This window comes from Myotis lucifugus, unplaced genomic scaffold, assembly GCF_000147115.1.
Source record: "Myotis lucifugus unplaced genomic scaffold, Myoluc2.0 scaffold_184, whole genome shotgun sequence".
Classification (NCBI taxonomy): domain Eukaryota; kingdom Metazoa; phylum Chordata; class Mammalia; order Chiroptera; family Vespertilionidae; genus Myotis; species Myotis lucifugus.
The window spans coordinates 715,042-732,008 of record NW_005871232.1 but is presented as its reverse complement, the minus strand read 5'-3'; the positions used below and the strand labels follow the sequence as shown (position 1 = coordinate 732,008).

Here is a 16,967-nt window from a genome sequence, read left to right as displayed (position 1 = left end):
TAGCGGTTGCCTAGGTTTTGAAGTTGTAGGGGGGAAAGGAGCATGACTGCTAGTAAGTTTTTGGGGGTGACGAAGTGTTCTATAGTTGTAAGGTCCGGTATAGGGAAGAGTCTTAATCTATAAATAAGAGTAATATGCTAATTAGACTGGATGATCTTCCAGATGAAGCCGGGGCTGCAAGGGAAGCCCGGGGCCTGGGTGCCAGAGGGAAGCTGGTGCTGGCAGCTGGGGGGAAAGAAGGCCTACTCTTGCATGAATTTCGTGCATCAGGCCTCTAGTAACTATAACTATATGTGGATGGATGGTTGCTGGACTTATGGTAGTGGCCACTTTGTAAGACATATAAATGTTGAAACACTATATTGTACACCTAAAATTAATATAACACTGTACGTCAATTTTAATTAAAAATAACTGAATTAAAAAATAAAATTGTGCCAATGATTGCACTCGACATGCTGAAAACATTGAACTGTACATTTTAAATGTTATATCTCAATAAAGCAGATTTTATACATATGCACAGCTCTGGTCTTCATTTTATAGATAACACTTAAAATATAAATGCCCAATTCTAATAGTTTTAGAAAGAAATCTTTTAAAATCTTTCCCACATTCTTAAAAAAAAAACTGTAGCTCTTTCTGAGGACTCCGGGTCATATAAGAATTCGTTAGTGTGCCTACCATATACTGTTGTCCTCAGAAACCACAGGAACCTCTGCTTCCCAGGTTGCTATGGTTTAGGCTTAAGTATTCTTTTGTCTTTATTACAGCTTTCTATGTCCTGCTATCGGACTAACTGTTCATTTCTTGCTGCTGCCGGTCGGTTTTACTGCAGCATGTCTGTCCCGAACCTGCAATGAATGCAGAGGAACCAGAATAATCAAGTCTGTTAGAAGTGTGACTTTGGTAAGAGTCACAGAGACTCGGAGAGAGCACAGGAAGTACTCCAGGTGGAGTATCTCCAATGTTATCTACTCGGCAACACTGATGTTGGTTGTTCAGAAGTGTTCGCTTCCTTCCAGGATCTCAGTTGGCCTCTGGGTTATTGCTGGCAAGTTTACCAGAAGTGATGATCACTGTAATTAGTAATAAATTGTTTTTTTTTACGATAACAATCTTTATCAGAGGCACAGCTAGATGTAAAATCTCATTGAGAAATGAGATTAAAATGTAAAAGTGTACAAATGAACTTTAAAATTTTATTTATCTGGTGCCATTTAGTTTGGGGGCATAGTGCCCTTCTATATCATTAAGGTGAGATTTTTCAAACTCTGGCATTGGCACTTTTTTTGTTCTATTACATCTTAACTCTGGACCTCACATACGAGAGAAATAGAATCTTATTTGCATGGTTTAGTTTACAAAAAATAGCACATTGAATGTAAAGTTAGTGAGAACGATGCAGTTTTGATGAACATAAAGGCTGGAAAACAGCTGCAGTTTCATGAACTTCAGCATCCAATGTGTTTCTGCACTTTGTGTGGATGGCACGGCGGGGGGGGGGGGGGGGGGGGGCCCTGCTTCACAGAGAGGAGATGCGCATCCTAACTGGTTTTCAAACAGCTTTTCTTGCAATCTCAGGGATTTCTTGACTCAAAACTGATTCCGTCGCTTGAAAAGACTCGCTGAAAATGCTTCACAAAAAGCTGAATACTAAAAATATCTAACAACTGTTCACTTTGCTTGTAATAGATATAAAAATAAGACTAAAAGCATCTACACCTTATAATAAGTGTTAAAAATCTAAGAACAGCATTACCAGGACTTGACAGGTTACCCATTTATTTGTTATTGCATAACTGACCTAAGCCAGAGTGAGAGCATTTGCCAAGCAAATATGCCTAAGCCTGGCCTCAATGTAACCGAGTTTGGTACACGTGGGCTGAAGTGGTGTACTGGCTTGTGCAATTTTGTGTGGACATATATGCACAGGCCAAACTTTTTAAATGACTTCGGAGCTACAAACTTGCCAATAAATGGCCTGTTTATAAAAATTCAGAAGCTTATTCCAACATCTATAATGAGTTAACCCAACAGCAGCATTGTACCTACTAACATTAAGGGCTTACCATATGCCAGGTGCTGTGCTTTACAGCCAATATTTAACTTAATTCTCATAACCCAATGAGGAGGGCAGGCACTATTATTATACCCATTTTACAGATGAAGAAACTAAGGCTCAGAGAGGTTAACAAATCCACTCAAACATTAGTTAGATGGTCTCCCGTATGCTTTTTAATTACAGCTTTTAAATAGACAAAAATATTTTTAAAGAACAATTTTAAATATATTATTTGGACCCCTTAGAAATTCTATACTGTACATGACTTCAGAGGAAAGGAGAGGGCTAGAATTCTTTTAATACTGTTTCTAATCTCTCAATCTCAAACCAGAAACTACAGAAGAGATACTAATCATTCTAGTCCAGCGATTTGGAGTGATACCAAAGCGCTATTTTTTAAGTTGATTTCAAAGAAGGGAAGGGAGAGGGAGAGATGGAAACATCAATGATGAGAGAGAATCATTCTGCTACCTCCTGCACACCTCCTACTAGATATTGAGTCTGCAACCCAGGCATGTGCCCTGACCAGGAATCAAACTGTGACCTCCTGGTTCATAGGACGACGCTCAACCACTGAGCCACATCGGCTGAGCAAAGCACCTTTCTCTAGCAGCCTACTATTTAGCACCAAGAATAAGGTTTCTAATCGCAGCCTAAGAAAAAAATGGTTAAAAATCAATCATAAAAGAAGAATAAAAAAATAAATAAAATAAAATAAATCAATCATAAAAAATAATAACAGGTACTGGCAAACAAATGAATCCTCACAGGCAACACATTATTAGATTATCATCTCTCTATCAAACAGAATCCTATAAGAGAAACATGCAAATTAACCATCACTCCACCACACCCACCAGCCCATCAGAGTGACTATGCAAATCAACACAACAAAGATGGCAGTTAATTTGCATACACAGAGTGAAGACTGAAGATGACTGAAGATGGCGGCGTTCACAGAACTGGAGCAAGCAGGAGGCTTGGGTTGCTCCCGGCGATGGAGGAAGCCAAGCTTCCCGCTGGCCCTGGGCTCCGCTCAAGGAGGGGCTGGGGGCCTGGGTCGCTGGGGGAGAAGCCAAGCCTCGCTGCTGCGGCCGGACCAAAGGCCTGGGTCCTGGGTGCTGGAGGAAAACCAGTGCCAGCAGCCAGGGGAAGGAAGGCTTATTGCTCGAATCTTCATGCAACGGGCCACTAGTGTAACAATATGCACGGTGGTTAGATACGTGAACTTATCTATTGTGCTTCATAAAATACTATATATAGTCTCTCAGCTAGGTATAATAAATTGTTAACTTCTTTTTAGCAAGTAACAGAGTACAGTTAGTTTTTTTAGAGTTCTTGTCCTGGCCTGTGTGACTCAGTTGTCACAGTGTCAGCCTATGCACAGAAGGGTTGGCGGTTTGATTCCAGTCAAAGGCATGTACCTGGCCTTGATCGGTTTCACATTAATGTTTCTCTCTCCCCACCTTCCTTTCCACTCTCTCTGAAAATCAATGGGAAAATATCCTTGGTGAGGATTTTTAAAAGGGTTCTTATCTTTTAGAGAGACATGTGAAAACATTTACCACTGAAATGATCTGATATCTGAGATTTGCTTCAACAGCACTTAGTTTGGGAGGGGAAAGTTCCCTTGTAATAGATAAAATAAGATTGAACATGAGTTGATAATGATAGAAGCTGAGTGATGAGTAATTAGCAGTTAATTATACTCTACACTCTGGTGTTTTTAATAATTTTGAAATTTTCCTAAATAAAAAGACTATTTAAATCTCAACACTCTCCAAATACTCCTTTAGGACAGTGAGAGGACAAATGGAGCAGCAGTTTACCTTTGTAATAAAATTCAATTGGGTATAAAGGAAAAAGTCCCTTTTTTTTACCTCACAAATTTTGTTTATGGAAACAAACATTCCAAGTGCCTTTCTCTCTTGGCTAGGACAAATTTCAACCTGCCCGCCCTAGCCAGAATCATGAAATAAAGCTATTCTGGCAACTCCACCCTGCCATTTCTACAGCAATAAATACATTAGAAAGGTGCCAGAGATTTCCTCCTAGTTAAAGAAAAAAAAAATGTTGGTGTTCCCAAACCGTAAGTCATGAATGCGAAACTCAAAATATTCCAAGTCACTCAAAATGAAAACAGTGAATCATAAAATAAGGATAAAGAAGTCCAAAGTTATTATTTTCCTTTGGCTCAGTGGATAGAGCGTCGGCCTGAGGACTGAGGGGTCCCAGGTTCGATTCCGGTCAAGGGCATGTACCTGGGTTGCGGGCACATCCCCAGTGGGAGATGTGCAGGAGGCAGCTGATTGATGTTTCTCTCTCATCGATGTTTCTAACTCTCTATCTCTATCCCTTCCTCTCTGTAAAGAGTCAATGAAATATATTTAAAAAAAAAAAAAAAAGTCCAAAGTTATTATTTTCCTTTGGTTAATACTTTACTGCATGCTTATCTATATCTATATCTATATCTATCATAAAAACATGAAGACATGTAATATATTCTTTTCTTCTCCTTTCCTTGGTCCCCCTGCTGGTGCACTAACCCCTGCTTGTTCGGCTTATTGGGTAATTCAGCACTGAGCCCAACTATATTTGAGGTAGGAATTTAAGAGAGAAAAAGGGGGGGCGGATAACAATGTGATTCCAAAGTCTACCCTTATACCATAGAAGCCCCTCAAATATTTGTAGAATACTTTCCTGAGAATAAGGCTCCCTCAACTAGCTTGTCTTCTGGCATTGTCCTACTTAGCAGAGGCCCTGCTGACCTGTTCCTCCCATTCTCTGCCTCAAATGCTTTAATAATTCAGTTTGTATTACTGATGCTCTCTGGGACTTTTCTCTGAGTGACATGTGACCTGAATCCTAGTCAGTGGTGTGCCGGTAAATGTTTAACAACTGGCTCTCTGAAAAGAAAGCCCCGATTTTCAGCGTTTGCCAGTTTTCATTGTGTAAATACTCCCACGATGGCCATTTTCAAGCTACTAACACAAGGACATTGAATGCAGAGTTAGGAATTAATGCATACAACCAGCTCCCAGAGCCTGTAGGAGTCAACTCTAGCATACTGCTGGGACTCCTGTGGTACCCCCCTACCACTCTTTAGAAATATGTGGTCACCCCAAAGAATAAATCACATTTGGGCCACTTCCTCATAGAAAGAACCTTCCTTAAAAGGTAAGATGTGATTATCTCCTTGGCCAAACTGATATTACCTTCCTCCCCCTAAATATATAGCATCTCTGTAGATATTTTTCATCGAACATAGGCAGTTGGGCAAGTGTTAATAGTAAGCAGCCTCAACTATGTTCAAGTCCTCTGGCTCAAATACCCACAGGATATTGACACGGAACTACCACAGTATTTGAGTGAAATCAAGCCAGGCAACTGGCTTCAGGCTGCACTCCAGCTTAGAACCACATGAAACCGAGTGTGTCATCCAGAGTTGAGCACAGTGCCTGGCCCAAAGGAAAGAAAAAAAACAACTAGTTTGTCTCTGTGGGACCCATAGGGATTATTAAATCTCAGTGTTCAATTAATATTAATATTAAGATCAACACTTGCCTGATCCCTTTATGACAACCCCACAAAGCCACCCTCCAATCTAAAGCTTTAATACTTTCTGGCAACCTAATACAACCTGCTCTGAATCTCATGGGTGATCAAGTCTGGCAGATGAAGGTTTGGGTCTTGGTCCTTCAGAGGGTAGGACCCCAAGAAACAGCCAAGGTAAAATGACTGTCTTTAAATATCTAATGAGCATCACGTAGAAGACAGATGCTATACTGTCTTGTCAAGGAACACAGGTCAAAGCTATGGGGAGGCAGATTTTGACTTAATATAAGAAAGGACATCCAACACCATCACCCATAATAACAGCTAACCCTTACTGAGTGCTTGTGCTTTGCTGGAAGTCTCACCACACTGCTTACACATAAAGAGCTTGAACTTAACTAAGTCCGTCCCTGCCTCTGTCACTCCTGGACAGCCTACTTCAGGCTACACAGGAGTTGTTTGTCCAGGAGCCCCAGGAGGTTCCTAGTAACTGGCACTGCCCAGTCTGGTCACAGGTCACAGAGGTTCAGGAAGGTCCAGACTGTCCTGAGCTGCTATCTAAAGTCCCTGCGGCCTCAGGTTCAGCATAGGGTCAAGGTCAGGCATACCAAAAAGTTCACAGGCTGGTTTCAAAGGCAACAGGTGCCCAGAAATATCTGTCCTCTCATTTACCAGAAGAAAGTTTGCTGGGCTGGGGTTAAAATGAAGTTCCAAGAACTGAATGCAGCAGTTCTGAATTCTGAAGCCTTGTTCAATTCATGCAGCTAAAAGCTGAATTTATAAAGGAAAAGTGCTCACTCTCCTAATCCTTCTCATATCTTTTGTGCATGCATATCTGACTCCTTCAAGGCCTGAGATAACTTTTTAAAAAAAAGGAACTTTCTTAGGCCCTGACTGGTTTGGCTCAGTGGATAGAGTGTCAGCCTTCGGACTGAAGGGTCCTGGGTTTGATTCCGGTCAAGGGCATGTACCTTGGTTGCAGGCACATCTTCAGTGGGGGGTGTGCAGGAGGCAGCTGATCGATGTTGTTCTCTCATCAAAGTTTCTAACTCTTTGTCCCTCTCCCTTCCTCTCTGTGAAAAATCAATAAAATATATTTTTTTAAAAAAACATTGAAGGAAAAAAATAAAAGGAACTTTCTCCTGAAACTAGATTAGCAGTAATGTAAATTACACATTCTTACAAAATTGCCAACATCAGCCCAGCCTGTGTGGCCCAGTGGTTGAGTATCCATTGACCTATGAACAAGGAGGTCATGGTTTGATTCCCAGTCAGGGCATATGTCCGGGTTGCAAGCTGGATCCCCAGTAGGGAGTGTGCAGGAGTCAGCCCATCAATAAATCATTGATGTTTCTATCTCTCTCCCTTCCTCTCTGAAATCAATAAAAATATATTTTTTTAAAAATATATATATTTTATTGATTTTTTTACAGAGAGGAAGGGAGAGGGATAGAGAGTTAGAAACATCGATGAGAGAAACATCGATCAGCTGCCTCCTGCACACTCCCTACTGGGTATGTGCCCGCAACCAAGGTACATGCTCTTGACCAGAATCGAACCTGGGACCCTTCAGTCCCCAGGCCGACGCTCTATCCACTGAGCCAAACTGGTTAGGGCAAAAATATATTTTTGAAAACAATAACAACAAAATGTCACCAACATCACTCTCCCACAGGGTACACCGTACTCGGTCTCAGCAGTTGATATGAGGAAATCTATGAAAGTGACAATGAGGTCAAGACTTGTGACACAGGTCGGGTGTCCTTCTAGAAATGTCAGAGGGAATTAGGGGAGCTTCCATTCAGGTGATGTCAGCTCAAGTTGGAGCATACCCTGAAACCCAGTTCCCAAAAGGATCTCAGTTGGAACAAGATGAGTTCACAGAAATCCTGAGGTTTCAGAAAATTTAAAAGCCTCTGTGCCTAACAGCACTAATATTAATATTAAATGCCCTTTATTAATAATAGCTAGCATTAATAGCAAAATATCTTTTACTAAGCACGTACCAGGGTCCAGGCATTCTATTATACACTTTATTTATGTTTACTATAATTGGTCCTCACAACTGATTAAAAAAAAATATAGGCACCGTTATCTCTACTCAAAGCAAGCTTCTAAGAAGTTAAGAATTTCACACTGTTAATAATTAGTAAAATGAGGATCTGATGGCTCCCAAGGTCTAGAAGGCTCCACCCCAGAAACTGTCCACACTTCTTTGAAACCCACTAGAATCCTGAGTGGTCCGGTGGCCCAACGGGTCAAAATCTGAACTTAGATGGTTTTAACCCAGAGTATGTGGGCCCTCCCTCAGTTTCTTCACCTGTAAAGGAGGATCACGATAGTACCTGTCTTACTCCATTCGGGCAGCTCTAACAGAAATACCATACGCTGGGAGCTTATATCCATCAAATTATTTCTCACAGTTCTGGAGTCCAAGATCAGGTGCTGGCAGATTCGGTGTCTGATTAGGGCTCACTTCGTTTATTGCTGTCTTTTTGCTGCAACCTCACATGGCAGAAAGGGTTGGCTAGCTCTCCGCGGTCTCTTTTATAAGGACACTAATCCCAATCATAAGGTTCAAACATCATGACCTAATAATCACCTCCTAAAGGCCCTGCCTCTTAATACCATCACCTGTGGTCAGAATGTCACTATATGGATTTTGGGGGACACACACACACATTCAATCTACAGCAATACCTATCTCACAGGGTGTTTGGTAGGAGTGTCTGATGCTGTTACTTCTACAAGCACATAGATGAGCTTTTTGCCAAAGGTGTAAAAATTGCACACACTTAACTTTTCTGAAAGTTTTACAGAACATACTTCGTTTACCCCCCCCCCCCACACACACACACACCCCGACATAAATACACAATAGGCTTATTGTGGCAGAAAAGAATGTCAGCTAGCTGGCAATGGAGTTAGACTTGGGTTTGAATTTTGACCCTGCGATTCACTAACTACAGGGTTAGGGCACTTCACTTCTCTGAGCCTCCCCCTCCCCATCTGTCATATGAAGAGTGGGAGTGGTCAGTGCATATTTTTGTAAAAACACATACAAAACAATAGGCACATAGCTGTTGCTCAATAAAAGCTACTCGAATTACTCAGTCAACCAACGCGACTACTGTAGGTACCCACTATTGTCATAAGTTCTTCCATCCTCTTTCCAAACTATAAAGACATCTGTAGAGGTCCAGGTCATTTTGATGTAACTGCCTCTAAAAATAAAATTTCCTTGACCCTTTGAATCATCTACTTCTTTCCAAGGAAAAACACAGACACACACACGTGCATGCAATGATTAGCCAACTCTAAGCATCCAAAGATGTCATCAATTGAGTAATGAGATACCGAGCTTGACACCTGCATGATCTAGAGAAAAGGTCTACTTAGAAATTCTGCGAACTTCTGGGTACACTGAACAGTTTCCATATCTGATTCGGAATGCTGTCATCCCAGGGTGAATGCTGGCTTACAAATGAAAGCCAACGCACGTGTAATTAAATATAACAGAAGTCAAACCTTGATTTATTTTTATTTTCATGGTAATTGGTCAGTATTAAAACACACACACTCAATTAAAAGGCATGCTATCACACACACACAAAAGAAAACCAAAAACCTGTCAATCAAAACCAGTAGTCCTTTGTTTCCCTACTAATTTTGTCTCTAAAACCATGATGGATTTTGTTTTATTGACTTGCTTAATTTAATGTCCCACATGTTAAAAATTGATTACTATGCCAAACAAAATATGCTTTGTATTAATGTTGAAATCCGCTTACTGATCTTTTGGGGAAAAGTGGTATTCCTATGTCCACCAGATCCTGATTCCTGACCCAACCACTTTGATGGTGGCTGCTTGAGCCTTAAATTCTTAATCTTCAGTTCAAATGTGCACTGGACAAACTTCACTGACAAACAGGAATCTGACCACATCCCAGAAGGTAGCAACGCTAGAGTAGGCTCCTGCTTTCCATTTTGCACTTTTGTTCTTAAATTGCAATGCTTCCCATCCATCTAGAATTACTGATTTTTTTAATACGCATGTATCCACACTAGATGCAGATTCAACCAAAAAAATTCTACCAATATATCTCTTATCCTGCTTTTTCTAATTAGCCAGATTCAGAGGTAGTGGAAAGCCCAAGTGCCAAAGCTAAATGTCCTGAAATTTAGAAAATTGAAGCCTTGTACTCTCACAACGGTGGCTCCCTAAAACTGTTACGGATCTGGGTTTATTTGTTTGTACACAATGAACTCTCACCTATTTTCTGCTAGTGTTTACCTGGATGATCTGAGAAGTCAGAACTTCCCCTCCGGGAGGCCGCCACACTGATCCAGCACTTACTCCAGCCTGTTCCAATGCCCTGGGAAGGAGGAAGGCAGCTCACATCCTCCAGCCTCCTGGTGATGCTCAAATACTTGTCTTTCTGTAGCATAGTGTTCAGTGACTCAAACCGTTCTCTCCTTTACAATTTTCTCCTCTGTCCTCCAGTGGGGCTTATCTAGCACTGTCCTTGGGGTCTAAAATATCCAGGATTTCAAGGCAACATCATATACTACTTTGAGCCATTTCTGTTCCTCCTCCAAAAAGTAGACACATATCAACAAATTTTATCAAAAATAACTTATTGGGTAGAAAAGTCATGTACAAAGGTGGTGCTGCAGCACTAGTCATGCCAGACCCTAGCTGCAGCCTAAAGCTACGTGACAAACTAAGCAAATTATGGTATGCTCATATAATGGACTATTGAGAAAACAATAAAATCATTAAAAATGACGTTTTAATGCTAAAAAGAGAATTCCAAATGTCATTTTAGTACTACCTTTCAGATATGGCACATTTTAAGCGATGTTTTCTTTGAATGATGGGACCATGGGTATTTTTCCAGCTTTTGGGATATATTTTTGTATTATCTAATTGAAGGGGGAGGGCAAAATAAGGCAATTATGGGACTACAAGTGTTACACCTAATCAAACAACTTTGTGGTCTTTTTTATCCTAGGCCTTTTTTCTTTTTCCTTTTTTAATCCTCCACCAGAGGATTGTTTTTTTCATTGATTTTTAGAGAGTGGAAGGGAAGGAGGGAAGAGGAAAAAGAGAAACATTGATGTGAGAAAGACACATCGATTGTTTACCTCCTACATACGTCCCAACCAGAGCAGGGGCATGGAGCCTGCAACCCAGGTACATGCCTTTGTCCAGGAACCAAACCCATAGCCCTTCGGTCTGAGGGGCAATGCTCCAACCACTGAGCAAAACTGGCCAGGGCAAGGCCTTTTTGTTAAAACTAAGAAAGTCAGTCTGAGGTTGTCTGTCAGCTCAATTTTCTTGTCCTATGGATTAATGGTGGACCGTGTTCTGTACGGTGAAGACAGTTGGCATTTACTGAGTGACTGCTATGTATCAAGCAGGAATCTAAGTTCTTCATATTCAATCCTCACATCAACCCAATGAAGTAGTATGATGATCTCCATCCTACCGATACTAAAACTGAAGCACAGAAGTTAAATTACTAGCTCCCGGCTGCAATTCAAACTCAAGCCCTCTGGGGTTCAAATGACTACACCATTTACAATGGGACATCAGGCACTTGTTGCATCTTATTAGGACTATCTATCATTCATTTCAAAATATTTGGGAGGTGAGCTGCCTCCATAAGGTGCTATTTATATATAACTTTCAAACAATCAGAGCACCCAGCAGACCCAAGGCATCTCCCTATTGACACCATATGGAAACTCTAGTGAAGGACTTTGCCAAAGTCTATGGCAGAGATGGAAACAACTACCTCAATGAGGTGGTGATGCCACTTATACATTTTCCTGTGTGACATCAAACATTCATGTGCAAGGAATAAGACAAGAAAATATATTATCTATAATCACTCTTCCATCTTAATTGGGGAGATAAGACAAATAACATAAAACAACTGGCACAAGGTAAAAAGGCATAATGAAATACTAAGGCACAGAAGTCAGGTCCAAAGTATCATAGTATTTTTTTTTAATAATATATTTTTATAGAATTCAGAGAGGAAGGGAGAGGGAGAGAGATAAAAACATCAATGATGAGAGAGGATCATTGATCGGATGCCTCCTGCAACACCCCTACTGGGGATGGAGTCCGCAACCCAGGCATGTACCCTTGACTGGAATCAAACCTGGGACCCTTTAGTCCGCAGGCCGAGGCTCTATCCACTGAGCCAAACCAGCTGGGCCAAAAAGTATCATGGTATTTTTGAAGGTACAAGAAACAACGCTTGGAGATCACCTAGCCAAGCCCAGCATTTCAGGATGAGTGCTAGTAACTTGAGGTCACACAGTTGCTAAGTAGCAGAGGCAGGTAAAGTAGCCAAGATTGAGGAAGCAGTTTTGGAAAAGCTTTGCAAGAATTATGTAGGGTGAGGTGATGGTCCTTTAGGTGAAGACAGCGAATAATATTCCCCCTTCCTGGTTTAGTGAAATCAATCTGCCACTGGTCTGATTTTTAGATGACAAGATTGTGAACAGTGCCTGCACTGAGGGCTCAGATTTAAATTTTGTAAATCATTGAAAACTACTGACCTGTTTATTTTGTTCCATTTATTATTTTAAACATTAGGCATTTGAATGTGCTATCATATTCAACTCAAAATATTACCAAATAGAAACACAGCTTCCCACACATGCATTCCAGGTGCCTGCCTGAGAAGTGATCATCTGACTGTCCTAACATACAGTTGTTCGGACAGAAGTAGGTGTCTGATGTTGTAAACTGGTAAGTAGAAATTACTTGTCCGGCTTTGGTGCTTCCACCACTAACACACTCTTAAATGCTCTTTGTAATAATTGCTCACAGAAAATCTATCAGACACAAAAAATAGAGACATGCTTAACTCTCAGTAGAGTCATCATAGAGTACCTAAATATCAACTGACTGAGCAGTATTTTTATAAGAAGATCCCTGAATGTTTACAGGCAATGTGTGAAGATATTAAATTAAGCCTAGTTTTAACTAAGAAATTTTGGTGGTGAACACAGCATATGTGACTCAGAACGTGTAAAATCTATCTCTGAAATGCTTGTTCAAATCTGAGAAAAGAAAACATGGTAGGAAAATAAAGTTAATTTTGACAAATCCTTTTTAACAGTTTGTAAGTAAATATGGTTGCTAAGCTTAAAATAAACTAAAATGCTTATTTTTGTAAAAATTACAAACCATTTTACTTTTCGACACAAAGCACAGACATAATGTTGTATTTTCTTGTATTCTAAAATAATTCCTGTGGGTTTGCAAGTACAAGTTAAGGCAAAGTTATTTTTACTTTGTCTCCAAGCCATTAAGAGTGTATTTTCACTTCCTCAAAATTATTTTAAGAAGTGTTATATCCTCAAACATAGATCATTCAAGCTAGCAATACTAAACAAAAACTCAGTACAGTTCTTCATTATATTTTAGCTATTTACATTGCAAACTCTCATACTATTTGCTAATGTGAATAGAGAAATAACTAAAATGTGGTTTCCAAAGAAATAAAACAGGTTAATAAGACAAAAGTAATCAATATTTAGTCCATAAATAATCATTTTCTAAAAAGTCTCAAAAAAAATAAAAAATAAAAGAAAGAAAATATAAATTCAGGTGCTAAATGTCTTACAACCACGGCCAAATCTGCTGTGTGGCTTCAAAGTTCCAGACAAGATCTAACTTTCAACCTAAATATTTCTGACCTACAAAACACAATATCAGAGTCGCCACGTCCCACAGTCAGGTTAAAATACTTTGCAAAGTCTCGGAGACTTTAATTGAATGCAAGAAAGCTAAGAGTCTAAATGGATCAACAGAGAGAAACAAACTGAAGCTGTTTGCCAAATATTAAGCTTTTATAGAAAAATCCAAAACTTATCTAGCAATGTCCCTATAACAGAATAATCTATATGCAAAAGGTGCATGTTTTAATGCAATCACTTTTTAGCATGCATCTTACTTACTTTGTTTTTTGCCATTTTTAAGCTTCATTAAAGACACCCAGAAAGATGTAACTAGTTGAATGAGGTTCGGCCCAGATAGGAAAAACCAGTTCTAAACTCGACCCACAAATTTACATCCCAGAACGCCCTGCTGGGAAGGTACTCTGCAAACTAACATGACATCTACAAGCTTTAGATTGTGAAATAGTGCGTTACAGCTTTCTGCGCTGTATATTAGCATTAGAAACCCTCAACTCCAGTTTCCACTACCGAAAAAAAAAAAAAATCCACCTCCAGTCCTTATTGGCCCACATAGTTCCGGCCCACATGGTATCAGTGGGTGTGTCTGGCCCAACAGGTCCTTTCATTGGCTGCGAAAAAAACAGCGTTTAATAGGCTGTGATTTGGAGGGTTGTCAAACTCCACGCCTCCAGCTCTCGAGCTCACCAATAGACCCAAGGTGCTGGCTGCTACTTTACGATTCAAAGGGCAAGCTGGCTGCTGGAGCGCCAAACCCAGCCAGACGAGCTCCGATAAGGCAAAGGGGAGCTCCGACTGTCCTTCTAGTTCTACCCTTGCTCCCAGGCACCATCAAAGGTTCACACGCATGCAATTTTCCACCGACAAGTCAGAAAGCCGAGCAGTGTCTTTGCCTTCCACAGAGCCGCGACCTAAGGAGCACCCGAGGCTCCGTGTCCAATCGGCCCATTCTACAGGTGGAAGCAGTCAAGGCTCAGGCTCAGACAGCGAGCTTTAGTACTCAGCGCTCCTTGGGAAAAAAATCAGTTCGGGGCGTCCCTCCGATCAGTGCCCCCGACCCCCACCCCGGCACCGGGCGCTGGAGCGCACGGGGCGCGCGCCCTGGCGTTCCCGGTGCCTGGCCCCGCGCGCTGCCTTCTGCCTCCCGCCGGCGCTCCCCGCCCAGCGGACTTACGCGGCCGGTTCTTCTTCCCGGAGTCCGTCCTCCTCCGTAGGCGGCATTTCTTGGCCGGGGAGTCGTGCTGAGGGGGCGGTGGCTGCGGCTGGAGCTCGGGCAGGAGCGGGAGGCGCGAGGGCGCCGCATCGCCGCCGCCCGCAGAGCCCCGGCTGCAGAGACGCGACGGCTGGACGGGCGGCGGGTGGAAGCCGTTGTGCAGCAGCCCGTTCGCCGCAGCATTGCCGGCGCCCGCGGGGGCCCCCGGGGCGTGCAGGGCCGAGCGCTCAGATTGCCCGCTGTGAGCGTCCATGGCAGAGGCTGGCGGGGCGGCGCGCGGGCCCCGCCTCAGGCGGCCTCGCTGGAGGTCATTCTCGGGCGTCTTTATTTCCCCGGATCCTCCCTGCGGCTTCCGATTCAGCAGCCGCAGAGCCGGCGCCGGGGGATGGCGAGCTGGGTGCTCCTCCCCTCCTCCCACCCTCTCCCCCAGCTCCTCCGCGTCCTGCCCCCCGCGCGCGGGCTCTGCAGCGCCGGCCTGAAGCATGCTCTCCCCGGGCGCGGAATCGGGGATCCCGGCGCCACCCCAGCTGGGGCCCCCGCAGCCCGCCTCCTCCGGATCCCGGGGCCCAGCGACTTCAAACGCGGCTTCCTCACTTCCCAGACCTGTCCCCGCTACTGAGCATGCCCAGTCCTGCCCGCCGCCGCCGCCACCGACGACTCTCAACATGGGGACTGAAGTTCTCCGGGTCTTCAAAGAAGGGATAGGCGGGTTGGGCTTTGTGTAGCGAAGAGAGCCGAGGAGAGACGGAGCGAGGCGGGCAGCTTCCGGAGGAATGCACGGGGAAGACGTTAAATACTGGAATTTGTAGAGGTTTCAGGTTTGCTACTCCTCTCGCCTGTGGGCTAGATACCTTCGCAAGGTCATTCACGTTGTTCCCTCCTCCCTGAAACCCTTGGGAGTGTGTTTGAGTTTAAGTGATCCAACTGCTCACAGGCCTGAGGGGAGGGAGGAGAAGGGATTATTTTTAGAAAGGTAGGCTGATTTGGAGAGGGTGGGGAGTGCTGGCGCAAACACGAGCACCACGTGGTCCCGTGGAGTTGTCTTTTGCGGGGAGGAAACCTAGGAATACAGTGTAAGGACAGTGAAGGGCACAGCTGTAGGCAGGATTAACCAGGGCTGGAAGAGACCGAGTAAACAGAAGCAGCCCCGGCTATAAAAAGCGCTTTCCTCACCCAGAAAGGCCTTTAAGAGACAATGTCGTGCTGTTTGTGGAGTGAAGGAGTTGCCTGTGTTTTCATGAGGTGGGATAGCCTCAGCATCAAGCGGTGGTCGACACCAGAAACTTTGGAGTCAAAACTGGGCTCAAATTTCAACTTAGCCAATTAAGCAAGCCCAAGAAAATCATTGCTAAAGTTAACACACCTGGCCATAGGAAACAGGACTGGGCATATTCAGTAGGCAGGACAAATTGGGATGGTGAGGATCTTCCCAAAGTTGTGTAATCCCTGAGGCCTCAGCATTTGAATCTACCTGAACGTACCTGGTACAGTCTGTCACACAGTAAGTGCTCAAAAGAGATTGTTAGGGGCAGAAATAGAATAGCAGAGAGTAGCTATAGGTATAAGAAATATTAAACATGCTCTGTTAACCGTGATTGTTTTGTTCTGATTAAAGAAAGCATATTCTCATCTGGCTGGGAGTTGAACACCCCGGGACCTGGGAGTTAACCTTGGAATGCCTTCCATTCTCATCCAAGAAATGCCTATCATTACGGAGATTAACAACCTTGTTACCAAAGAACAATGGAGTCCCAGAGGCATCCACACTTTGCAACCCCCCAGCCCACATTACCTATAATCTGTAACCATTTTACCCGTTTTCATTACTTTTCCATACCCATTCTTATTCCTTTTGCCTACTTCCCCATGTAATCCTTGTCTTTCTACCCAATATAAGCAGTTGGTTTATTGGGGGTAGGGGATGCAGAGTAGATTTTCGTGGATGACCTGTTGCTCTCCCAAATTGGCTGCCATTATTGTAATAAAACCTCACATATGGCCCTAGCCGGTTTGGCTCAGTGGATAGAGCGTTGGCCTGTGAACTTAAGGGGCCTGGGTTCGATTTTGGTCAAGGGCACATGCCCGAGTTGTGGGCTCGATTCCCAGAAGGGGGCGTGCAGGAGGCATCTGATCAATGATTCTCTTTCATCATTGATGTTTCTACTTCTTCTCTGAAATCAATAAAAATATATGTTAAAAAAAAACAAAAACCGCCCTGGCTGGTTTGGCTCAGTGGATAGAGCGTTGGCCTGGGGACTGAAGGGTCCCGGGTTCGATTCCAGTCAAGGGCACATGCCCAGGTTGTGTGCTGGATCCCTGGTGGGGGGCGTGCGGGAGGTGGCCGATCAGTGATTCTCATCATTGATGTTTCTATCTCTCTCTCTCTCTCCCTTCCTCTCCCTTCCTCTCTGG

At 43.1% G+C, this 16,967-nt stretch overlaps 1 protein-coding gene across 6 annotated transcripts in view; it reads right to left on the bottom strand.

The window, feature by feature from the left end:
* Positions 1-15,780, bottom strand: part of PANK1 (pantothenate kinase 1) — a 48,584-nt gene extending 32,804 nt beyond the window's left edge. The window contains exon 1 of one of the 6 annotated variants that reach the window (XM_023760500.1): positions 14,517-15,780. In XM_023760500.1, coding sequence (XP_023616268.1) covers positions 14,517-15,222 — 706 coding nt within the window. In that variant the 5' untranslated portion in view covers positions 15,223-15,780. Of the gene's footprint in view, positions 1-13,603; positions 13,789-14,516 lie in introns of those variants that run through there. The other 5 variants (XM_023760499.1, XM_023760498.1, XM_006096613.3 and 2 more) reach the window with 5 other exon arrangements.
* Between the last annotated feature and the right edge of the window lie 1,187 nt (positions 15,781-16,967).